The following is a 26,266-nucleotide window of genomic DNA, read 5'->3' as shown; positions in this document are numbered from 1 at the left end:
GTATTCATAGTCAGATCTTATATTCAAGACCGTCTTAAGTACAGTCTTAAGAAGTCACGAACCAATCAGAAGGCTGCATTAGCGTCTTAAGACAATCTTGAAATAAAATATACCGACTTTAATTCTAAAATCCTAAAATTTAGCTAATACAGATTTCAGTTAGGACTAATTAAGACTGGCAGCTTTATTGACTGAATTTTAAAATTTTAGAGTTAAAATGGAGAGCACAGACTCTGCATAATCCATAACATGAGACATAAGAAAATGAACCAATCAAAGTGCTTTATATCCTTCCTTTCTGTGAAATAAAAGATTCTGATTGATTGATTTTCTTATGCCTCATGTTTTATGCGTTATATCTGTGCTCCCCGCTTAAAACCGAAGCATAAACCAAGCATATATTATTTAAGAGTGTTATTTCATTTGTGAATTTTTGTCGTACAGCAAATGTGTAGAGGACAGAGAGGTCCTCGGATCTCTTTCTCTCTCTCTCTCTCTCTCTCTCATAGCCAATCAACAGGCTTGAAAAATTTGTTGTATGACAAAAACGCACAAATGAAATATCATCCTTATGATCGTGCACAGGTGTTTGTGGAAGGTTGCTGAAGGTATGTATCTCTCATTTTCCCATGAAAGTCCCTAGAAATTTTGAAAATTATCCATGAACTGTGTGTTATCAATCAAACGGATGATTGGGACTGTGTTCGCTCTGGCGCTCACAACGCTTTAAGCGTCGTTTTCCTTGTTGTTTATTAAATATTAAACAAGAACAATTGATGCTCACAATAAACCTTTAGATACTAAAATAGCGCATTCCTTTTATCTGAGTTGAAATGCCGACGAAGTCTTCTTATTAATCATTTCGATCGCCATTTCGCTTTAATTGTCTGTGGTCCAATAAGCGCTTATTATTGATATAGGGTATGGTTAGTAAATATAAAATGGAGGACCTATGGTATCTAGAGCTACTTTGGTATCTAGAGCTTTAGGGTCTGAGCACAAGAATTGTCGTAACACTTACTTTAAAGACTTAAGTTGTAGATGCAAGCACAAGCTTTGGTGTATAACGTATGATTTATTACGGTCTCTTGGAGACACGGCAATAAGTTGTGCGTCATATGTGAAAGCGTCATATGTGCGTTATTTACGTCTACAATTTAAGTCTAAATAAGTGTTACGACAATTTTTATGCTCAGACCCTTAGCTCACAAGCGTTATGAGCGCCAAAGCGAACACAGCTTGGGATGTGGATTGGGCAGAAAGTTACACGCGGCGGTATTGGCAGCATTGTTCTCGGAGGGAAGTCGAGTAGCGCGAAGTGAGCAGCGGAACGCGGACGACGCGGTGTAAACGCGAAAGTGTTGATTGTGTGGTGTTTGTGGTGTACGTGACGAATATCTCATTCAGTGCATGTAACTGATTGTCGGTGCGAGTGAAACAATCGGTTTGGCAACGCGTCCAGCGAGATAGCCGCTCCGCGTACCTGTGATATGCCAATTATTATTGCTTGCGGACCCGCGAATGGAGGTCCTGCGGTTCTAGAAACAACCGACGCCAAGCAGCGAGCAACATATTCTCGACGCCGAGGCGCGATTACTAAAGGTACGCAACGTACGCTATCCGATCGTTCGTACCGGGTTCGCGGATTCGTAATCCGTGAAAACCCTCGGCGAGTAACGGGGGATGAAGGACAGGTGTTCCCGTTCTTATGACAAACGGCATCGTCGTTCTCTCGAAACCGCACCAATTAGATGACGGCTCTTTCCCGCCATTTTTTTCAAAGTTCCTTACAACGTGGATGCCTCCACCTGCGGTAATAGTTTCCATCGCTGACAGAAAGAAAAAACGCTTCTCCGACGCCCAGACGTCTGCCTCTAAATCGGATCTCAAATTAATAAACCATAGTTATAACGAATTCGGTTACTTGCATTACACTAAGTAATGGTCTGTTTTCTGTTCCTGCACTAGACTGTTTTAGAACTGTCTTGCTTTAGACAAATATCAAACATATATTTATCTTACATAAGACAGATATACGTTTGATATTTGTCTAAAGAGAAAGAGAGTTCTAGTAAGGCTGGAAACAGACTATGCATTAAAGATTGAGATCGAAAATTTAAGATTGAAATTTGATCAATGAAGACAAAGGAATTTTAGCTCCTATTGTTTAGATCAATATTATTATTTATTTAGATCATATTGTTTTGGTCAAATTTCAATCTTTCAATCTTAAATTTCAATTTTCAATGCATTGTCTGATTTCAACCTAATGCAAGTTGAGTTCTAAAAGTGTATTAGTTCAACCACAGAAAACAGACCTTAGATTAGTACATACTAAAAACTGCTACATAAAATTAACAGTTGAAATGAAATGTAAAGGCATATAAATATTTTAAATAATTAACCCTAGCTGTACACACTGGGATTCCCAGGACCCCAGCACAACTTTCGAAATCGAGATTTTTTTCGCGTTTCTAAATTTTTCTTTTTCTTTGAACCTATATATCTCGAAGTTCCTTAATTCTATCAACTTTTACACATTATGGGCTTGTTCTTTAATCAATTCTCCGTCAATTAAAAAAAAAAATTAATTGAAATATATTAATTTTAACAGAAGTTACAGTAACAAATATGGGATCCCAGGGACTCCAGATGTGTATATCTACGGTGCAAAAAACATGTGTATACAGCTAGAGTTAAATATCTAATAATGATGTTGTTATGTTTTTTCACAGAATATACATGTATTAGATAAATATATATGTATGATTTAGTTTTGAAGGTTTTTTTCTCAAAAACTGATTTATTTAAATAATATATTACGTAAACGTTTAATAACTGTTGTACGATCAACTTTTAATTCTCTGGTAAATTCTGACGTGGATTGTGCTGAATTTTGTTCAATAATGCTTGTAAATCTGCATTTTTTCCCCAGCTTTTGTCGTTAACATTGAAATCACCAGCTTTTGAATTAATAGAACAAATATTCACACTTAATTGATGGAGCAATATAATTATAAGTTTCTATCAGAGTTCTAAGATCTTCAGCCGTTATTTTCTTCCGATTAAAAAACAAAAGCAACGCGTTACAATTCGTATAATTCGTTAAATGAGTCAAGCATATTATCTGTACAATAAAATATATACTGTTACAATTATAAAAGTCTTCCAAACGTTTCGGTTCTCGACAGAACCATTTTCAGTGGATGCAATACTAACATTCCATGTATTCTTATAATATTTCGTCTGTTACGCATCGTAAATTACATAAAACTTGTCGCAAAAACTTCAAGCCAGAACGCATTAGGAGTGTGATTGCTTCCAAATCGAATGAACATTCTATTGCAATTCTGATGGTATTGGATACAGAATACACAGGAATTAAAACAATGGAAAAGATTAAAACTTTTAATTTTTTACCTTTAAATTTTTTTTAGAATTGCCGGCCCGATAAGACGAACGTTTATATGTCGACAGACTGATAAATTTGGAATGATACGAAGGTAATGGAAAAGACAAGACAAGATAAGACAACAAATATAAAGAGGGGGTGAACCAATCAGGAGAAACACAATACTTATTGGATAATACATCTATAATAGGAATATATTCTGAAAGAAATTCCGTTGAGAACCGAAACGTTTGAAAGATTTTTACAATTGTAACAATATGTATTTTATTGCACAGACAACATATTTGACTTATTTAGTTTTTATACGAATTGTATTGAATTGAATAGTTCGTTGAGCCTTTATAGTTTTTAATTTTAAAACGCATGTCGAAAATGCTCTTTAGGAAGAGCCATCCATTTTTTAAATATAATAAACACTGTTTACTGCATCTATTAGTAAATGACTAAATATTATGAAGTAATATTAAAGTAATATTAAGAAATAATAGTTGTGATTAGAATGTCTTCGATAACATTGATATTAATGCCATTTTTTGTAAAACCCTTAAAACTAAATCACACTCCTAATATTATTTCACTATTAAAGTTGATTAAATGTCATTGTATGTAGATATTTTACAAGTGTATGAAGTAACTTTTAATGTGCACTAACCCAGTGTAGTTTGAGTGATCGAATTCATTGTTAGATAAAGCGGCACACGATGCTTGTTTTCCTGCTAGATTGCTAGCTGGATTAGAATCTTGTTACTATTGGCTGTGGTGCTAACAATCAGCAGTGGCAAGAATTTAATCCAGCTAGCAATCCAGCAAAAAAACAAGCATCATATACCACTAGCTCTAGTCCTGTTCTTTTTAGTTAAATTTTTTACATATGGTTCATCTTATTTCCTCATTTTCTTTCCATGTTGGAAAAAAGAAAGACAAAAGAGATGAATCATGCAGAGCTTAGCTGAAAAGAACAGACTTATGGAGGCTAACAGTTTAATTTAATTCGCCTGAGAATGGTTTCATAAAAGCAGAGCTGTTTACAATATGGTTCAGTTGCCATTTATTTAGATCACAACGCGCTTGTTTATATAAACAACAAGGATAAAATATTTGAGCGCCAAAACAAATACAACCTTTGTATTCTAGTTTTTCATAGTAGGAGTTAGCTTCTATATAAATCTTTATGCGTATAATATTTATTTCATTGATTCATAGATATCTAAAAATACATCGTACCAAAATGAGTACAGCCGTGGCAAATGGAGCCGGCAATAGTAAGTCGGTTACCAAACAAAAAACCATTGAAGGCATCTATCAAAAGAAGTCGCAGTTGGAACATATTCTGCTACGTCCAGATACCTACATTGGATCTGTGGAGACAATAACAGAAATGATGTGGGTCTTTGATAAGGAGAAAGAAATGATGGTGCAGAAGGATATAAAATATGTTCCTGGATTATATAAAATTTTTGATGAAATCCTGGTAAATGCTGCCGACAACAAACAACGCGATCCTAAAATGGATATGATCAAGATTGATATCGACTCGTGAGTCATTTTAAGAAGCACATTTCTCAAAAAATTAACATAAATTATCAATTAAATAGCATATGGTCAATGTGTTAAACAATGTGTTATTATAGGGAGAACAACACCATTTCTGTATGGAACAACGGCAAAGGCATTCCCGTAGTAATACACAAGGAAGAGAACATGTATGTCCCTACCATGATATTTGGTCATCTTCTGACATCGTCAAATTATGATGATGAAGAGGAGAAAGTAACCGGTGGCAGAAATGGTTATGGTGCCAAGTTGTGTAATATTTTTAGTCATCGTTTTACTGTTGAGACCGCGACAAAGGAATATAAGAAATGCTTAAAACAAGTGAGTGCAAAATACATTGATATCTTAATCTTTAATTCTATCGGTATGTTATAATATTTTCCTCTTTTACAGACATGGGGTGATAATATGGGAAAAGCTAGCGAACCTAGAATTAAAGAATATTTCGGAGAAGATTTCACGAAAGTTACATTTTCGCCGGATTTGTCAAAGTTTAAGATGCAATCTCTCGATGACGATATCGTATCTTTAATGTCTCGAAGAGCATATGATGTAGCTGCTTCTACGAAGGGCGTTAAGGTTTTTCTGAATGGTAGCCGTGTACCAGTAAAGAATTTTAAGGATTACGTCGATTTTTATATCAAAGGAAAAGAAGACGATATCGGTAATCCGTTGAAAATTGTGTATGAAAATTGTAGCCCACGTTGGGAAGTGGCTCTCACTTTGTCTGATAAAGGATATCAGCAAATGTCCTTTGTAAATAGTATCGCAACAACAAAGGTAAGATAAGTAGTTGTGTACAGTAATTTCCTATAAAATATAAAATTGCTCCAAATATTTAAATTTGCCGAATATCGATAGGGTGGTAGGCACGTCGATCACGTGACGGAGTTAATAGTCAAACAATTGATCGAAACTTTAAAGAAGAAGAATAAAGCTGGTGTAGCCATTAAGCCGTTTCAAATTAAAAATCATATGTGGATCTTCGTTAACTGTCTCATTAACAATCCTACCTTTGACTCGCAAACCAAGGAGAATATGACTTTGCAGCCGAAAAGTTTTGGTTCTAAATGCGCACTATCTGATAAGTTTATCACTTCGGTAAGTGCAAATATTTTTATCGAAGTTTGTTTATCTGTACATGTTTGACCATTCTTTTCAATGTGATTGCAGATCACGAAAATTGGTGTTGTGGAAGCGGTATTAACTTGGGCAAAGTTTAAAGCTGACAGTCAGCTGGAAAAATTAGGTCCTAAATCAAAACAAAGGAAACTTCATGGTATACCCAAATTAGAAGATGCCAACGATGCAGGAACTGCAAAATCACTGGAATGCACGCTCATCTTGACTGAGGGAGACTCAGCTAAAACAATGGCTGTATCTGGTATCGCTTCCATAGGCAGAGATAAATATGGCATATTTCCGTTAAGAGGTGAATTTGTTTTACTAATAAAATGAATAGAGATTTTAGTGCTATAGTAATACTAACTAACATTTTATCGTAGGTAAAATGTTAAACGTACGGGAAGCTACCCATAAACAGATCTTAGAGAATGCTGAAATTAATAATTTGATAAAAATTCTTGGTCTTCAATATAAGAAAAAATATGAAACTCGGGAAGATATGAAGACGTTGCGCTATGGAAAGATGATGATCATGACTGATCAAGATCAGGTAAAATTTTTCACACAAATATTACATATGTATATATTTGTCAAACATTACGATTAAATTTGATTTTTTTAGGACGGTTCACATATCAAAGGTTTATTGATCAATTTTATTCACCACAACTGGCCATCGTTATTGAAACTAAACTTCATTGAAGAATTTATTACACCTATCGTGAAAGCCACTAAAGGCAGTCAAGTTAAATCTTTCTTTTCTCTGCCGGAATTCGAGCAGTGGAAAAAGGAAACAGAAAATTTTCACACGTATAAGATTAAATACTACAAAGGTGTTTACTCGGAAATCTATTTTCTGTCACTTGATTATAATTGTCAGTTATATATAATACTTACGCATATATAGAATTAATGTAACAAAAGGTTCTTTTTTCGAATTTATATAGGTTTGGGTACTTCAACCGCCAAAGAGGCGAAGGAGTACTTCGAAAATATGAGCAGACACAGAATACGCTTCCGATACGACGGCGAGCAAGATGATCAAAATATCATCATGGCGTTCAGCAAGAAATGCGTTGACCAGCGTAAAGACTGGCTGATGAATCACATGAATGAAACAAAGAGGCGAAAGGAGATTGGTCTTGGCGAGCGTTATCTCTATGAGAAGGAGACGCGCGATGTTTCTTTCTCGGACTTTGTTAACGTCGAACTGGTACTGTACAGCAATTATGATAATGTGAGATCCATTCCAAACATGATGGACGGCTTTAAGCCGGGCCAGAGAAAAGTATTGTTTACTTGTTTGAAACGCAATGACAAACGCGAAGTGAAAGTCGCGCAATTGGCGGGATCTGTTGCCGAACATTCTGCTTATCATCACGGTGAGACGTCTCTGATGGCGACCATAGTTAATCTCGCGCAGAATTTCGTGGGTAGCAACAACATTAATCTGCTACAGCCCATCGGTCAATTCGGTACAAGACTTGCTGGTGGAAAGGATTCTGCCAGTCCGAGATACATTTTCACGATGCTCAGGTATTTGTCATTATTATATAGATATAGATACCTACAGAAAAAGAAATTACATACATATATTTCTGCATACTTATCTCCTTTTTTCCTATAGTCCTTTGGCAAGGTATATATTCCATAAACATGACGATCCTCTGCTAAAATACGAATACGATGATAATCAAAGGATCGAACCTGTTTACTATGTACCTGTGATTCCTATGGTATTAGTAAATGGTGCCGATGGCATCGGTACCGGATGGATGACAAAAATACCAAACTACAATCCTCGAGAGATAATCGAGAATTTACAAAGGATGATGGAGGGCGCGGATCCGAAACCAATGGTATTAAAAGATATCTTAGAAAATTAAATTTATGTACTTTATATTTAACAATTATACAAAAAAAGTTCTAAATGTAAAAATATTGAGATATATTTTCATTTTGAATTTCGTCACATATTTTTGTTTAGATACCATATTACAAAAATTTCAAAGGTGTCGTGGAGAGCTGTGGAGATTTCCGTTACGTTATAAGCGGAGAGATATCAGTGATCGGACCCGATAAAGTAGAAATCACTGAACTTCCTATTGGCACGTGGACACAAGCTTACAAGGAAACTGTGTTAGAACCCATGTTACATGGAACTGAAAAAACGCCGGCTATCATTACGTAAGTATTATAATTGACTAATGATAAGATTTGTGTGAATTTTGTGTTAATTTCAAGAATATTGATTGTATCATAGGGATTATAAAGAATATAATACAGATACGGCAGTACATTTTATAGTAATGATGAATCGTGATAAATTAGTGGAGCTAGAAAGAGATGGTCTTCATAAAACATTTAAATTACAAACAACGATGACCATAACATCAATGGTAAGATATCATAAATACTGATGTAATATTAATCGGAAATAAAACGGAAATTTGTCAACGATATTTTTTGTGCAGTGTGCATTTGATGAAAATCAATGTTTGAATAAATATGAAAGCGTAGTACAGATATTAAAAGGATTTTATAAAGTACGAATGGACACTTATCACAAGAGGAAAGATTATCTGGAAGGAATTTTACAAGCAGAAGCGGCGAAGCTATCGAATCAAGCACGCTTCATCCTCGAAAAATGTGATAGCACTCTAGTGATAGAAAACAAGAAAAAGAAGGATATGATAGCAGAATTAGTCAGACGTAATTACGAGTCGGATCCAGTAGTATCTTGGAAACTATCGCAAAATAGGGAGCAAGTATTGGTAAGTAAATTTTTGCTTGGAAATTCCCTATATAAATACAAAAGAATCTTATTTATTGAAATTTATTTATTCTGCTACATGAGGAGGATCAAGTAAGTAATATAGAAAGAAACAGTAAAATTGCCAGACATTATAAAGGTCTTAACATAAAGGTCTTTTGGCAAACAACCATTTTCTATAAAGAAATATTTTAGCAGAAACTCTGCTATCTAACAAAAATAAGCAGAGAATTTTTAGTTAAATATAGAACTTCGGATTATAGTTGCTTTGTGAAAAGCCTTTCCTCATCGTTTCCGTAAATATGTATAACATTAATAATAATTCTCATTGTTCAAATAAATAGGAAGAAGCTGTAGAAAACGATGAAGAATCCACTCCAACCACGAGCACAATGGAGAAGGAAAATTTCGATTACCTTCTCGGAATGACAATGTGGTCTCTGACGAGAGAAAAGAAGGAAGATTTGTTGCGTCAACGAGACGAAAAAATAGCGGAACTGAAGAGATTGCAAGCTCGCACGCCGATTGATTTGTGGAAAGAGGATCTAGACAATTTGTTAACTGAATTAAATAAGGTAAAAAAGGTTTTGTTTTCACGAAAGAAAATTAACTTTATTTATTTCTGTTTTACGATTTTTATATAGGTTGAAGACAAGGAGCAGAAGGAACAGATGAAAACGAAACAAACCGTCAAAAAACCACCTTCGAGATTCTACTCTAAGATGGAAGACACTCGCCGGATAGTTCCTGTTATCAACGTTGAACTGAAGAAAAAGATTGAAAAAGCCGATATCGTATCAAAGGATAAGAAAGAAGGCATAAAGAAATCAAGAGTAAGTCTTGTCTAATTTATTAGGTAGGAAGAAAAGTTCTGCGGTACTTTGTTTGCTCACAAAAATTATATATACACTATCTTTATTAAAAATGATAAAAATTTTAATTTAAAAAAAGGTTTAAAAGTTAAAAATCTCTACTTTCAAATTACTATATTTTTTAAATTTATGTGAGTTTTGTAATTTTTATATATAGAAAATTACGAGCTGAAGAAAAAGAAAATTTTTTTCTCACTTTTTTGGTCACATGCCAAAAAATTTGCGAAAATTTTCGACTATATCGTGAAAGTTTAGAGTTTTTCTTACAAAATCGTTTTTCAAAAATGTTTCTACGATTTTTTGTTCTTGAATTATTCGCGAATTAAGTAAAAAGGAGCATTCTCTTTGATTGCTCATAATTTCATTAAAAATCATCGTAATTAATAAAACAGATTCTTAAAGCTGAAACATTGCTCTATTGAATGGTGTAATTGTCAATTAAAAAAAAATAGAATATGTATACATTTTTGTAGAATATGTATTTTTTGCGTGTAATACTTGATAATATAAAGTCGTAGGAACTTTTTTTTAAAACTTTTAGGAAAAACTTTAAGCTTTCAGATAGTCGAAAATAGTCGCAACAAATATTTTGTATATAATTTTATATAAAAAAAAATTAGTAACAAAGTATATAAGTTTATAACAAAGTTCCGCAGGAACTTTTTCTCCGATCCAATATATACAGGATGTTCCCGGGTTAAACCGCCAAATTTAAAACACAGTATAACCAGTAGGGACACTCGCGAAAAAATGCGGGTTCGCGCAGATATGGTCGCGCAGCTTTTGTTTTGAGTCCAATGAAATGCAGGACGACAGTAACGTACATATATATATGTACACAGAGAAGAAGACAATTTGTGGGAACTATTTTAAATATTTATTAAAAAATAGATAAAATAAAGAAAAGTTATATTACGTGCAGTATTAACCAATGCGGTAATAATAGTAAAAATATACAATGCATTTTTTTTCGTTATCTTGAAAGATAAATTAACTAACAAAAATGTTCATTTACTATTTATAGTTTAAATAAGTTTGATATTTGTTCTTAGTTTTTGTTATTTTCAAATTAATTTTGTTTATTATCTTAAGTTTTTCTAAAATTTTTCAAATTGTGATTACATTATTATGGGGCATTATATTCTCTTTCGGTTTTGGATTTTTTCAATGTTAATATGGCGGATGCTCACGTGCTCTCGACACGGAGATCAAAGGTGTCGACACAAAGTGTACCTACTATTTATACTGTGCTTAAAATTCAATTCATATGACCTCAAAACAAACAAAAATTTTTCTCTGAACATATGCTCGCAAACGCTTCGTTCAAGAGATATTTATTTCTGAAGTTATATACAGAACTGTAGGAATGAATAATTGAAATATCTCTTATTTTTATTTTGAAGCTCGAAGGTCCGGCTTTTGTTCACAAGTAGTTGTGACCTCGTAGTTGTAGGTCATAGTTTGTAACTATTAGTTTGAATGCTTTCGTAGAATAAATTTATAATCATCGTACGTATTTTAATAGTTAATATATCGATATGGTACATTTATATGGGTTTTTTAACGGAAATGCTAACGCTGCTCGCCGTAAATATACCGTGCGATTTCCGAATAAGATTGCCGGATAAATCAGTATTATCTTTCGCGACATTTCAACAACCAAAGAAAATTGATTAAGGGAATTAATTAAAATCGTTTAATGATTCTCCGAACTGATGCAGTTTTTGCAGCACTGCAAAATGAAAGAAGTACAATCATCATGTTGCAGCATTTCGATCAAAATCCATCAATAAGTACCCGAAGATTATTTAGGAATAGTGTTGGAGGCACAGATTTCTATATATACTACTAGATAGAAGTCTATGCTAACTCGTTTGAAAAAGTTGCCCCCAATTTTGATGTAACATTATACGCATGCGTCGAAAATCGCTCCGCGTGACCGCGTGACGTATATCTGCACATGCGCACACATCAGCACACTATTTTGAACAGATTAACTTAGATCTGTTTTCTGTGGCTGAACTAGTGTATACTTTTGGGACTTAAAGTGAGATAAGTATGTATGATATTTATGTATGTTTGATATTTATTGAAAGCGAGAAAGAGAGTTCTAGTAGAGGAATAGAAAACAGACCACTAATTTTAACAGTATTAAAACCACAAATATTTATTTGCATAATCCAGCTATTATAAATTATTCTAATTTATATGAAATTGAATACGATCGCATTTTTTATATACGTTTAATAATATTCAATTGTCTTTCCAATATCTTTACCTTTTTACTTGAACTCTTTCTTTTTCAAAAGAAACAAAATTTTTCACTATGAAATCGCACCACTTTTTCGTCCAAAAGAAACAATATTTTTCACTATGAAATCACACCACTTTCATAATATTATACGTTTAGCACGTGAACAGTTGATGCAAAACACAGCCATACTGCATTCCTTTGGGTTTATTCGTGACGCATGCGCAGAACTACCATACAATTTCGGGGTCCATTTCACATAAGTTTGTCCTAAGGAGTTAGCAGTCTAGTAGTATATATAGAAGTCTGTGGTTGGTTATTTAAAAAAAAAAACATTTAATGATTAAATTTTGATTATTGTAAAACAATAAAGAGGATAAACCTTATTTCGACATTATTCATTCCTACAGTTCTGTAATTTCAGAAGTAAATATCTTTTGAAACGTTTGCGAGCATACATCCAGAGAAAAATTTTTGTTTGTTTTGAAGTCCTAAATTCATATTTTAAGTTTGGCGATTTAACCCGAGAAAAAATCCTGTATAAAGAAGTTTGTTACATACAAAGCAATAAATGTAAGTCATGGCTAAAGAGAAAACATGCGCAAATATTAAAAGTTCATTCATAAAAAATTGACGAATAATAAATTGTGCGTTAAAAAAATCGAAGACATTTAATATTCGCAAAGTTTATAAAAATTAAAGTAAAATTTAAAGTAAAAATATTAATAGAAAAATATAAATAGGGACATATTTAACATTATCTATATAACAGGTTTCCGTATAAAAATAAATAAAGGTCACAAAAAGAAGTCATATCAAAAGTATTAAACATATATATAACAGAGTGTTATTTTATTTATTTATTTTTCCGTTTTATATTTATATATATATATATATATTATATATATGTATGTATGTATATATATATATATATATTATATATATATACTTACAATTAGCGTTTGATGCAGCTTTTTAGCATTTATTTTTATAGGGCAATCTAATTTATGTCTGATTTTTATAGATTATTAAATGTGTCTGTATTTATATATTTTTTATTAATATATTTGTACATTTTTAATTTTTAATTCATGAATTGATGAAAACAATTTATATACGAAACGTTTTCAATCTTTTTACTATCCACTATTCGTAATTTTTTTATAATTCCACTTTTAAAAAAATATATTTGTTTTTTTATCATTTATCTTACATTCATTTATTGCTGTCTTATTTATAGACCCATATCATGATTATATCATTAAAATTTTGAAAATTTTTTCAGGTAAAGAAAGAGCAAACTTCTGTGGAGGAGAAAGACGAATTTGATACGCTGGTCGATTCTAATACTAAATCCCTCGAACAAAGACTTGGAAATTCTCCTGAAAAAATGGAAAAGAAACCTACAAAAAGAGGTTGATAAACTTTAATTCATATAGCGGATATCACAGTGAATATTTTAACGATAAACTTTTTTACTCTTGCAAACAGGATTAAAACAAACAACATTACAATTTAAACCGATTAAGAAAGGAGCAAAAAAGAAGGATAACGACTCAGACGAAAGCGAAGATATTGATTTTGGTAGTATTTCGCCACTTCCACAACCACGGTCATCTCGTAGAGCCACAGGTCAGTCTCTTCATTTTTCTTTTGAGTCAAAAATTTATTAAAATAGATTACATTATGTCTTGTTTTTCCGAAAATCTTTTATTTCTTTGTTTAAACTAAAATAGCCAAGAAGAATTATAACCTTGACAGCGATGATTCGAATGAAAGTGTTCAAGAATTATTCAATCAGTCTTCTGATTCGGAACAAACGTAAGTACAATTGTTATATATCATGTTGACTTGCTTCAAAGTTTCTTCACATACATCGCATATTTTCTTTAGATCCAAGAAGAAAACCTCCCTTATAGCACTGAGCGATTCCGACGATAATATTAAACCGAACAAGAAACCACAATCAGCACGTAAGTAAACATAACATATATTTAAATTAAGCAATGTGATTATATACCTTACAGAAAATATTAGATATTTATTTATTTCTGCACAGCGACTTCAGAAGAACTTTTTGATTCGTTAGTCGGCAATTCTCCTGAGAAGTCTTTACCTCAATCTTTACCTGAAAAAAAACCTTTAATATCCTCATCCGGAGAAGATTCGCCTATAAAATTTGCATCACCTAAGAAGGGTAATAAATGATTACCTGAATCATACAGCTAAATAAAAGTTATTTCGTAATCATTGTTCATCTCTTATATTTACAGCACGTTCCAAGAAAAAGACTGAGAACGGTGGTAACAAAGGAGTGAAGAGACAATTGAAGAAGAAATTGAAATCATCCGAAGACTCTGACACAGATGAGTTATTTATCACTAAACAAAGAGTAAGCGCGACATTTTCGATATATTCAATATAATAATTAAGATAATGTCATAAGAATTTTTTTTTTATTTAATTTTCATTTATAGAAGAAGAAAAAGAAGGTATCAGAATCAGATGAAGAAAAGGTATCTGATGATTCGCCGCCCCGAACCGGTAGAGCTCGGAAGCCAGTATCTTATGCACTAAAGTCAGATGACAGCGACGACTCCAATTGAACATCACCCTGAAAAATGCGAGACGTAGTTGACTGGAGTAGAGTTTAGAGTGTGGATCAGACAAGACGAAACTCACAAATCGTCATGAAGAGATGTTGCACATAAGTTTATTTGGAGAATTTTCAGAGATTTCGTCCCCGCTGATGGTCGTGAAATTAGTAATAATTTTATGAGGGGTACTTCGAACAGGATCTGCCAGAATGTGGAATATGTTCTAAGAATAATTTTGAGGGCAGAAATAATTTGGAATAAAAATTTGTATTTCTGCTTTTCTCGAATAACATTCGAAGATTTACTTGAGCAATACAGTTGCTCGACCTCTGGCACATTCTTCCTGAAATGCTCCATACAATGTTGTACATAATTTTACTCTTTTGAGTATAAGTACGCATAAAATGTTGCGAATGAATGGAATTTCGTGAAATTAAAACGCTGTAGACAATGCTGCAGAACGTACCCGAGTATGCTCAGAATACTCACGTAAATTTCATCGTATGATCGAAGTCTCCTCGGAAAAAAAAAAATTCTTTTAGTGCTGACTGTATATTGTGTTATATTGTGATATCGAATTTTCACGTGTTCGTGTTTTAGACGTTTTATTTTTCAAAAGCTCGAGGAGAATACGTGGTACGCTTCTATCTTGCAAAAAAAATGTCCAGCGTCGCCTCTATGCTAGATAGATTAATTAGTACCGCGCAAAACGAGGGAATACTTCTCCAGCGCACAATCGTTATTATATTACTCTCCTCGTCAAAATTTTATTTGTATATAATTCGATAAAACTTAAAGAAAGAGAAAGAAACAGAAGAGAGAGAGAGAGAGAGAAAGAGAGACATGCCGATTCCGGAAAATAAACGTAGAAAATGAAATAAAATATGAAATATATACAATTTTTAAATATATTTTTACATACGTCACAATATGGATTTTTTTCAGATTATCTAAAGACTAAAAGAAATTATACAGCGGTAACTAACTATTATACATATATACATAGAACGGATCTTAGAATTATGCGGCGCTCAATATCGGTTAAGCAAAGCTGTCGGACGTTTTAACTTTATACTGACCACGCGTAGAATAAAGTAAATTTACTTAGTGCTCATAGGTAACAATTTGTAGATTTTGAACTTGAGCGAGAGTCAAGACTCGGCGTGATCGAATAGTTGAGAGAGTCACGATTGTAACTAGAATTAGGAAAAAAGAGCCGGAGCTAAAAGTTAATGCGAATCAAAAATTGATCGATTCCCCTCACAATTTGCGTGCTTATCCTCCTCTCTCTCTTCTCTCATATATAAACGTTTTTATTTTACTTTCCATATACGAGTTCGAAGAAATTAATTAACTTCGAGGCATATTTGGTGTTCATTGAATTTCACTTCTCCGACACAATTATACTAGTTCTGTGTACGCATAACTTGTTCACTCGTAGGATAAGATAAAAAGAATTATTGTGGTTGTAATTAGCGCAACGATTTTACACCTGCTATTAAATGAATATCTCAATACAGAGACCAGTCGATTAGCCCTCGGCCCAAAGCGCGCGCGTTCTCAGCCTAATCAATACTTCGTGTAACTTCGGCGATTTTCATTTTTATATAATTCACACATACTAAATACGTATATATAAATATATAAATAAAATGTTCTAACTTTTGAGACATTCGGCAATTCATTGTTCAACATCGTTCGCCAAAAACGAAAGTGACGGAAGAGAAACGAAAAACAGCGGGGATATATCATGCATACCGTGAGAGATGCGTGTGATTTATATTTAATTAATAAGTTTACTAATTTTAAATTATACACAAATACGTAAAATTTATTGCTATAACGTTTTCATACACCGCCCTCGATACCACGCAATTCCTGTTTCTTTCCTTTTCATTCTTTTTTTTTTATCGTGAGGAAGATCGTGACTATATGCCGACATGCAGGGACGATTGGAAAAGAAAAAGACCAGTATTTAGTATTACGGATATTATAATAGTATGTAGATCATGGCAATACCTTATAGTCGATGGGAAGGTATTTTTCTTTCTATTTGTGCTCAGTGAAAAGTTTTCGATAAAATCCTTTTTTTTTTTAATTTTTCCGTTTCTATTTTACATGCACGTGATTGCATTCACCGATTACGTTTCACAGAGAATTCCATATAGATATGTATAAATGTAAAATTATCCTTCCTGTCGCAAAGTATACGAATCCTATGTATTCTCGCGTAAATGTTCATCATTCACCACGAGAGATCTCGAAGGCGTTAAACGTTTGGCAAATTACATCTTCGAATAATTTTTTGAAGGCCGGCTGCAGTAAACTTTTAGAGATAAGCTTTACTCAATCTAGGTTCATCGAAAATGATATAATGGAGAAACAATGCAGATAACAATTTTTACATTTTATTAATCGCGTTAATACTCCTCCCTCCCCCCTTCTCTTCCTTATCAGCGAAAAGAATTTCGGAAATCTACTTCGTAGAGGAAAACTGTCGAATTGCAACGCGAATTATATCCCTTTGGAATCATGTCACCTCAAAGAGCATTAATGAGCACGATTAATGCGACACATCGCGCGTGTAAAATAAAAAAAGAGCGCACTCGCGTTTTTTCGCGAAAAAAATGGGATGCGGGATGCAGGAACGGTTGATCTTTTTTTTTTTTCAAAATTGAAGCGACGGATCTAAGTAGTAGACTCTGTTCAGACTTGTAATGTATTCTCCTCTCTCACCACACTTCTGCCAATCACATTGATGGTATTGAATTGTCATCAATACCCCGGTGCCCACATTGTACCAATAACTGACGCAATATTTTAACAACACACACACTCGCTCGCTTTAATCTCACTTTCGCTCTCAACACATTCTCTCTTCATTCTCTCTTTCTCTCTCTTTCTTTTACTCCCAGAAGCTACGGCTCGCCGACGGACGCGACTATAATACAAAGCAAGGGCACTTGATAAAATAACTTAGTTTTCTATTTCATAATTATCTATATATAACGTACATATATAAAACAAATTACGAGTAAAGAAATAATGATTGGGTCGGTATAGCATTTCACGGACTTTCTTATCTTAAAGATTTGCTCGTTTTTCCTTATCCTCGTCATATTTTTCCCGTACTTCTCGTCTGATTAATTAATTATAAATCATTTAACCGTTTCTTTAAACTTGCTCTGTACACATACATTTGGATCCGCGCTTTCTCTTTCTCTCGCTCTCCTTTTCTCTATCTCTCTAATTTTAGAGAAAAAAGAGAGAGAAAAGAGAGGAGAGAAGAAAAAAGGAGGAAGAGTGAAGGAGGAAAAACGTAATGCGTGGCTTCGTTACAGCGAATCGACACGGGGTTTTAAACGATACACGCGTGAGAACGGGTTTTACAAGTGGTGATGATAAGTGGTGGACTACGATGCTTTTTTTTAATTCACTTTGGGAGCACATCGCGACTCTCTCTCTCTCTCTCTTTCTCACACACATACACTCTTGTTTTTTCTATACGATTCTCACTTCGCTCTCTATCGGACTATCGTTCCGGCATTATAGATAAAGCCCACTCTCGTCTCAGAATAGGAACAACCAATCAAATCTCCTTCGTGTACTCGTGTCGTGTATGTGTTTTCGTATGTGGGCGTGGATGCGCGTGTATGTTAACCGTTATTAGTCATGATACAGGTAATAATGTTAATATTCGAATAAAGTAACATGATGCACGGGCCGAGCATTCATGGAATGCCGGTACCGGCGCCGGAGGTCATGCGAGGATAGAGCCACCACAGTTGTCTTCCCACTGTCAATGCTTGTCGTCGTCGTTCTTTTTACACCATATATATATATATTATGTCGAATTTATTAGTTTATATATATATATATATTTATATATATAGTATAAATATATACACTCACACTAATTTTAACAATCCTCTATCGTTCGCTCACGCACACTAAAACGCTGGGAGAGAGAAACGTCATCTCCGTGAAAGCGATTGCTCCGATTGCTTTTCTCAACTTCTTCCTACTTTTTTCTCCTATTCTTCGTTGCTTCCTTTATCTCATCAACTTTATTTTGCTTCCATCGAAAAAAAAATTCATTTTACTTGATGCTCTTGCGCTTTCTTTCTTTCATACATGCTCTATTTCCCCCCTCCCCTCTTATTCTAGACGTCACTTTTATCTCGTAATGACTTATCACATGTTATTTTCTCGTTCGCACGCTCGTTCGTTCTCTCTCGCTCTCTTGTTTCTTTTAAACACTATTATCAAGTCATCGCACTGTTTGATACAAGGAACGATAATACAATTGAATATTTACGAACACAACATTGTTTCTTGTCATGCTGAATAATGTGGCGTGGCTTGTAGAAAGACGCAAGCTCCTGGACTTGCGGGTGACCAGTCTCGCATCTCTCTTGCAATGTCCTATGTAGTCGATCCTGTAAGTATAGTTGTGATGGTGTGGTGATGGCGGTGATAGATGTGATAATAATTGTGGTGGTGGTGATGGGTGGTGGTAAGTAGTGATGGTGGGTGGTGACGATGATAGTATCCGGTTTTAGTATTTACAATTGGTTATAGCAATCGTTATTTCCCTAAGATGAGATGGTGTACACAGTCCGAGCGCTCAAGATTTGGCATGTATTGGTATATATCGAGGATTTTGTCCTTAGTTCTTCCTCTCCACTACGAACTGCTCGACGCGTTCATACCACTAAACATGCCGATATTGAACGAGCTCTGTTGCTGCTGCTGGATCTGTTGTTGTTGCTGCTGCTGCTGGCTGTTCGCTTGGCGGCCATGTTTTGGCACTGGGGGTTGCAGGTATTCGTGTCTAGCTAGTGTCAGTACGTCTATACGTTCTTCCTTCCTATACGCTAGGCAACTTCTTATGAAACTCTGTAACAGTAAATAGTCGCATTATAAAATAGCTCTCAATTTTTCATTGTTTTTTTTTCTCACTGACGATCTTACCTTTGCTTCGTTGCTGACGGTTGGTTTATTCGCGAACTGGACTTCGGTGGCTTTTAGTATCGTATTCTCCTCTAAAATGGTGGCTTGCGATTGATTGTGACCAAAAGGCTACAAAAATAATTTTTTTTAAATACACATGTTTTATTATATTCGCGATAAGTGAAACTTTGTGAGATATATATTGCAATAAATACCTTTTTACCGTATAGACATTGATAAAATATAACTCCTACACTCCACACGTCAACCTTGGACGATATTTTAGGAGGATTTTTGCCAATGACGAAGCATTCAGGAGGTAGGTACCTATAATAAATGCAAAAGTACAAGTTTGTAATCTCCATTAATAATTAATGAATAACATAATAAAATAATTTAAGAGAAAATACATACCAATAAGTACCCGCTCCTTGGGACGTTAGATCCATTCCGTGATCCGGATTATAATTTTCCTCGTCCATCACTTTACTTAAACCGAAATCCGTGATTTTTATTTCACCACACACATTGCCTTCGGTTAACAGGATGTTACCTGCAAACGGGAGCATATAAATAATGAAATCATACTTACTTGCGTATAAAAATAATCCTTATAAAATTCTTCGTTAATAACTATTGTATTCGCCAGGTAATATTTACCTGGTTTTAGATCGTAATGTATGACTGGGGGTTTTATTTCATTGAGGTATTTTAATGCCGATACGACTTGCATAACAATAGATCTCGCTTCTCTTTCGGGTATAGTCTTATGCTGCAATGAATTTAAAAAAAAAAAGACAGTTCGAAAATAATGAAAATTTATATTACAATCTACTATATAATCATTAAAATAGAAAATTCGCATCAAGTGACAATTGAACGCTTACCTGCTTGAGGTAAAAATCTAAATCATGGCCATCACAATATTCCAGAACAGTACAAAAGGAATTGGCATCAATTTCAAATACGTCGTACAATTTTACGACTCGAGGATGATCAAGTGCTTTGTGTATATTATATTCTCGCAATGCATGTCTGTTGTAACAAAAAAGAACAAGTAGAAACATCCTTCTTGAGAGGAACTAGACCATATTGTTATTAATATCTTTTCTTTTTCATTGTTAAAACATCTTTATATTAATTATCAGTTATAATAAATTAATATCGATAGAAGAGGAAACTTAAGGAAACTTACTTTATGTAATTAGCCTTCTTGTCTTCTTTCCAGTCTTTATTTAATTGATGCACCTTACAAGCCACGTACCGTTGCTCTTTTAAGTCAAATGCCTATACGCGAAAAAAAGAGCAATCAAATATTTTGATATACTTACATAAATTAATATGGCTAACGAAAGCAAGAGATAGAAATATTTCGTTACCTTATGCACTTCACTGAAACCGCCTTTTCCTAACAACATTAGTAAGAGATATCGCTCATTCAAAACAGGATGAGAGTTAAATCTCGATTGGTCCTCATTGTGAATTCGCTTTAACTCTCTAATGTGTAAATTTCGCTCCCTTTCGAGTTTTTCCATTTCTAGTTGCAAATCTGCGTCTTCCTTTTTCAACGCACTTTGCCTCAACTGGAAGCACACATCGCGAAGCTTAAAAATGTTGAAAAATCGAACATTTATGGAAAATATAGTCGTAAAACGTTGATACCTTGAGTATTTCATCAGCTTCATAATACTCCTGCCACGTATACGACCCAGGTACTGCATCTGGCTTCAAAAATGTCGCCTCGGTACCGTTATGCAAGGAAGGTTGTGGTTGACTACGTTTCCTGCCTGTCTCACTGTTCGACGGCCTCTTCTTGAGTAGCAGCTTCTTCTGCTTGTCGATCTCCTCTCGTTCCGTTGCTATTTCCTCTTGCCGTCGTGCAAGCTCGTGAAATGCATAACCGTCGGTCCAGTTCTCTTGAAACGTCGCACCCACCCTTTGCGTCACAAACTGGCCCAACCTCAGTCTATTTTGCATACACTTCTGCCTAGCCTCCTTTTTTTCTATGTTTGATTTTTCTTTTAATAACTTCTTTACAACGTCTATACACTTATTTATATGTGATTTGTGCTGCTCAAGCACTTTCTGTTGATTAGCGATTTGATGCCTAAGTTCGTCCGTTGTCTGTAAAATTCAAAGATGCTAGATTAATTTGTTATCAAGATACACAACATAGCTCTCGCTTATATAATAAATTTTAGATTATGTGAGTATTTTATGTGATCTAAAGTAAGAGCAGTGAGAGAGAGAGAGAGAGAGAATTTGCATAAATATCATAATCACGCCTGCACTTACCCTATTTAACTCGTCAATTTTATTGTTACGTAGTTCTAAGTCTGAAGAGGCTTGAGTTTCAAATTCCTGTATCCTCTGGCAAGTAAGTTCTGTCTGGAATGCAATTTGTATAATTTTACGATAAATGAAATATTACCGTAACATCTGATACATTTGTCAGCATTACTCAAAAATACTGGATACCTTGCTATACGCAGAAGTGCATAACATAAGAAACAATTTGTTAAATAAATTAACAAAGTTACACGGTAAGTATACAACGTCTATATTTGGTGTTCTATTAACTATCTGTTTAATTACGTAATGTAATCATTTCTATATTTATCTGTCACTACGACTGACTTTCTTTTTGTTATAGAAAATAAATTAGTGAGCAAAACTTAGGCAACGTGAACAAACGCTGATGGAATTGAGGGTCACACAGGCAGCAAGGAAAACACCAAAAATGTACGCATGTATAAAATGCTCTCATACAAATGTCAATATATAGATATATAACCCCAACAAAATTATTAATAGATCATCTTGGAACAGTTAAATGATATTGGACTCGTTAGAACTTAAATGCAATGTTCAATGAATCCAAAGAAATAAAGATACGATACAAAGCAATAAAATATGTCCTTTGACAACACTCGCAACTCGAGCATTGTTTACAAATACAGTACGATTATTTTTATTTTCAAACATATTAGAATCCTTAAAACAAGTATCTTATAACATAAACGAATGGCACTACAAGATAGCCTGTATTTGTATAATAACAAATGTATACAGTGCTACAATTTGGCCAAAGATTAGCTGATTTAACTGAAAACATTTGACAAGAAATGCCCACCACAAGATCATAAATGCATACGAAAAATCTAATCTACCTACGTTGTACATAGATCACAAACAAAACAATTCTTAAATACAAAAAATTAATTTTTGATAATCTGTCCATTCTATGTTATTTATATATCTCTCGCTTTTACCATTTTGTTTTTACACAAAAAATTAATTCAAGACAAATTTTTAGGAAGATAATATCTCTAACAGATAAATTTTTATTAAACAGTAATTCTATATTTTTATCGGTATATTTTCATTGTTAGGAGTGACAGTGGTAGTTTTATTATTATATCTATTTACAACACAGTGTGGTAGAGTTGCTATATTTTATTATATTAACAATGAAAACATTTCAGAAACGTTTAAGCTTATGTATTCTTATAATGTATTCAGCATTGCTGAATACATGCTGACTATATATATTGCAGTAGAAAGACACGAATACAAATTGTGGGACGTTTCTTATAAAATGCTTGCAGATATTACCGAATTTTGCTTACATTTGGGGTGTTAGTCTTCGCTTGCCTGACCTGGCTTGTCCTATTGAGGTTGGTAGGCCTTACCTGCACCTGCTTGCTGACCATAGAGCCCGCAGGTTGCGACGAAGCTGGTGGAGGAGGTGGTGGAGGTTGAGGATGAGGTCTCGGTGGCTGCATCAACGAAGAGAATTCCGCCACCGAAGAATTAGGTGTTGTTACTTGTGGCGAAAGTAACTGTTGTGGCGATGGTGGGTACTGTTAGCGAGGAAACATACGTTATACAAACATCACAAAACTATGAGACCATTTTTGTTTACGTTTATATGATATAATCTTACCATAGGATAACCCTGTTGAGGGGAAGGGCTCTTGGCTCCACCGTGCCGAATAGGGCTATTGCCCAGATGATGCTTTGGAAAATACTCATTGATCTTCTTATTATCAAGAGCAGCAACTGATCTAGCACCCTTACTAGCTACAGAGCCACCTGCGACACCTCCACCTCCATCATCGGCTTTACGTTTTCTTTTCCTCTCAGAAGTAGTCCGTGGTACTTTTTCCGGAGTGTTTGCATCCACCTCCTTATCACTATGCGATGAGCCTGCAGAATTATAATCCATTGTCAGAATGACTATAAAAGGTATACCCTTAAATTTTGATATCAATAAGGATAATAATAACAAATCAAAGGACTGCCTGTTTATTTGAAAGAATAATCAATAAAAATATTCGAAAAGAATTTTCTTAGATACACAAGACTTTATTCTCGAGGCAAGATAGTTGTTCAGAAGACTAAGATGTGCAGAAAGCACTTAGATATTTCAAGCAAGATTCCTGTTAAATGCGTATCAATCGAAGAATGAATCTGACTTACCAGTGCTCATGTTCGAGTCTTGACTATGAACTGTCTGACCAGAGTTTACGGTTGTTTGGGGTGCCATCTGAATTTGTGACCCAGCAGACATCTGAAAGCAGAGGACGGGCGATGTAAAATATACTGCGAGCTTTGGTCGAGCGACGAAAACAGCACACAAGAGGAAAGAAACAATGCAACAAACCAAATAGTGACGGACTATAGTCACGAAGAGCACCTGGGCGATTCAACCGTTATCGAATGTAAGGCACGTCGCCGCCACATAGTAATGACGAGTCGTACGACGAAGCCAAAGTGGCGTACGAGATCGACCACGAACGATAGCGATGACAACGACGAGTACGAGAACGAGAACGACGAATGCGAAACACGGCGAGAGAGAGGCGGCTTCAATGATCCCTCTCGGGCGCCGTGCGAGCAATGCGAGAGAGGTTACGCTTCGCGAATGGCGAAAACCGGCGTACGACGCTTCGAGAGAATCGTGTATTATTAAAAAGACACAATTTATACTAGGGGGAACAAACCTGGAAGGATAGAGAAAGACTTATGGAGCAGAGAAAAAGGGGTGGGATGAGGGGCGCCGGGCGGTGCGTGGAGGGGCAAGGAAAGAGAAACGAGAGAGAGAGAGAGAAAGAAAAAGAGAATGCATATGAGTGAGAAAAAATAAGAGAAAAGGAGAGAAGAATGGTAGCATGTAAAAAAGAGAAAGAATAAACTGACGGCTAGAGAAAGAGAGACAGAGTCAGAACGATAGAGAAAGAAAGACCGACACCTTCCAGGACGACCTATGGTGAAGTCCCATAGTAATCGTGCCGTCCGGGGCCGATTGGCGGTCTGTCAACGGCAAACGGAATTTTCACGCGCGATCCTGCCGTGAGTGGTGGCGGCGGCGTGTAAGGGAAATGTCCGATATACGTTTAGAGCTAGAGGAATCACGACAAAATGGAGGACCTTAGAGCAGCGAGGAGGCAGGCGGGCGGGCGGGAAAGAGAGAGGGAGGGAGGGAGGGAGGGAACGGAAGGGCGACGGAGGTTCTAAGGGGCAACGAGCGCGTGTGGGACGGGAAGGGAGGGCAAACGGCGACAGCATGGATGAAGGGAGGGAGGGGAGGAGAGGCCGGGAGGAAGGTTAGGATAACGGCCACGCGGGGTAGGAGGTACGAACTTGACGGCGCGCACGATTCGAGAAGTGCATGGGCGATGATCGGTAACCGCGGGCGCACACCACGAGGGGGCAGTTTTACTCACTACGTTGCGCTTCTGAACTCCCTACGGCACGGGGCCGAGGCCGTGGTTTTTAACTCGGGCTCTCTTTCTCTCTCTCTCTCTCTCTCTCTCGCGCGCGCGCGCATATTTTCGTATAAGCGGCATCATCCGCGGCCACCGGCGACAACAGCGGCGTCGGCGAGGCGGTCGCCGTGGAAGGACGGGACGCGCTGCGCCTCTTCGATTAACAGCACCGATAAGCGAGAGAAGAGAGCGACGACACGCTACGTCATTCTGGCCGGCTGTACGGCGCGACGCGCAAAGTGTGACGTCGTCGTGCGGCCGTTGCGCGTCCCGCGTAGCGATAAATTACGCACCTACGCGCGCGTCACCTTCTCTCTTCCTCCCTAGGCACTCATTTTTCTCTCGCTCCCGAACGGCCACGAACGATACGTCGCTACATGTTTTCATATCCATCCCCCTCTCCTTCCTTCCTCCCTTCCTCCCTCCCTCCGAATTAATTATCACGAATAGTCCGTCATCGATCTGTCGTCGCGAAATCAAACGAAGAGCCACGAGAAACTTGACGTTTATGTGAGATTTTGCAGAGAGTTGCCACAAATTCCTAAAATTCTAAAACCTTTCTCCGATTTCCAGATAAATTTTCATGATTTTCCTCGATTTTCAACAATATTTTGACATTGTTTTGTGGTTTCATCCTGATTTGGAAATTATTAAATATTTTCTTGAGAGAGCAAATTACTATTAACATTGCTGACACTGTTTGCATTTAATTTTTCAAGTTGGCAGTATTCCAAAACTGCATAAGTGTGATGTACCCATGTTAAATTTCTTCAAAACCGAGAATTTTAAATTTCTAGAAAATTTTGCGAAATTCCCTGAATCTTTGCTGATTTTTCTGATCGTTATCATTTCTGATAGTTTTGTGACAACCCTATCGCTAAATGGTGTCCATGTAACTGAATATTACAGTACGGCAATTACATTTTCCTTATTTAAAATCACATTTCAACGGTCATCT

At 35.5% G+C, this 26,266-nt stretch overlaps 2 protein-coding genes across 16 annotated transcripts in view; one reads left to right on the top strand and one right to left on the bottom strand.

The window, feature by feature from the left end:
* Positions 1 to 1,306: 1,306 nt before the first annotated feature.
* On the top strand, positions 1,307 to 16,414 carry Top2 (DNA topoisomerase 2). The gene is made up of 22 exons (XM_011053053.2): positions 1,307 to 1,602; positions 4,616 to 4,948; positions 5,044 to 5,287; positions 5,360 to 5,746; positions 5,828 to 6,067; positions 6,140 to 6,398; positions 6,472 to 6,641; positions 6,714 to 6,924; positions 7,039 to 7,627; positions 7,719 to 7,950; positions 8,079 to 8,278; positions 8,355 to 8,490; positions 8,566 to 8,865; positions 9,209 to 9,439; positions 9,509 to 9,697; positions 13,273 to 13,402; positions 13,479 to 13,619; positions 13,724 to 13,808; positions 13,881 to 13,960; positions 14,047 to 14,184; positions 14,261 to 14,379; positions 14,465 to 16,414. The coding sequence occupies exons 2-22, from the start codon at positions 4,641 to 4,643 to the stop codon at positions 14,591 to 14,593; spliced, it is 4,518 nt and encodes a 1,505-aa protein (XP_011051355.1). The 5' UTR covers positions 1,307 to 1,602; positions 4,616 to 4,640; the 3' UTR covers positions 14,594 to 16,414.
* An 870-nt stretch (positions 16,415 to 17,284) lies between these two features.
* The window catches only part of Tlk (Tousled-like kinase), a 60,386-nt gene continuing 51,404 nt past the window's right edge, over positions 17,285 to 26,266 (bottom strand). For 10 of the 15 annotated variants that reach the window (XM_087411139.1, XM_011053058.2, XM_087411138.1 and 7 more), the window contains 13 exons: positions 24,020 to 24,110; positions 23,484 to 23,746; positions 23,167 to 23,400; positions 21,833 to 21,925; positions 21,200 to 21,661; positions 20,917 to 21,120; positions 20,733 to 20,824; positions 20,425 to 20,572; positions 20,198 to 20,309; positions 19,952 to 20,090; positions 19,753 to 19,864; positions 19,559 to 19,666; positions 17,285 to 19,483 (listed from right to left, as the gene is read on the bottom strand). In XM_087411139.1, the coding sequence (XP_087267265.1) occupies positions 19,271 to 19,483; positions 19,559 to 19,666; positions 19,753 to 19,864; positions 19,952 to 20,090; positions 20,198 to 20,309; positions 20,425 to 20,572; positions 20,733 to 20,824; positions 20,917 to 21,120; positions 21,200 to 21,661; positions 21,833 to 21,925; positions 23,167 to 23,400; positions 23,484 to 23,746; positions 24,020 to 24,110 (2,271 nt within the window). In that variant the 3' untranslated portion in view covers positions 17,285 to 19,270. The other 5 variants (XR_845885.2, XM_087411144.1, XM_087411141.1 and 2 more) reach the window with 5 other exon arrangements.

The sequence above is a fragment of the Acromyrmex echinatior genome, chromosome 11, assembly GCF_024713525.1.
Source record: "Acromyrmex echinatior isolate Ae372 chromosome 11, ASM2471352v2, whole genome shotgun sequence".
In the NCBI taxonomy this organism is placed as follows: domain Eukaryota; kingdom Metazoa; phylum Arthropoda; class Insecta; order Hymenoptera; family Formicidae; genus Acromyrmex; species Acromyrmex echinatior.
This window is presented reverse-complemented; position numbering and strand designations above follow the sequence as displayed.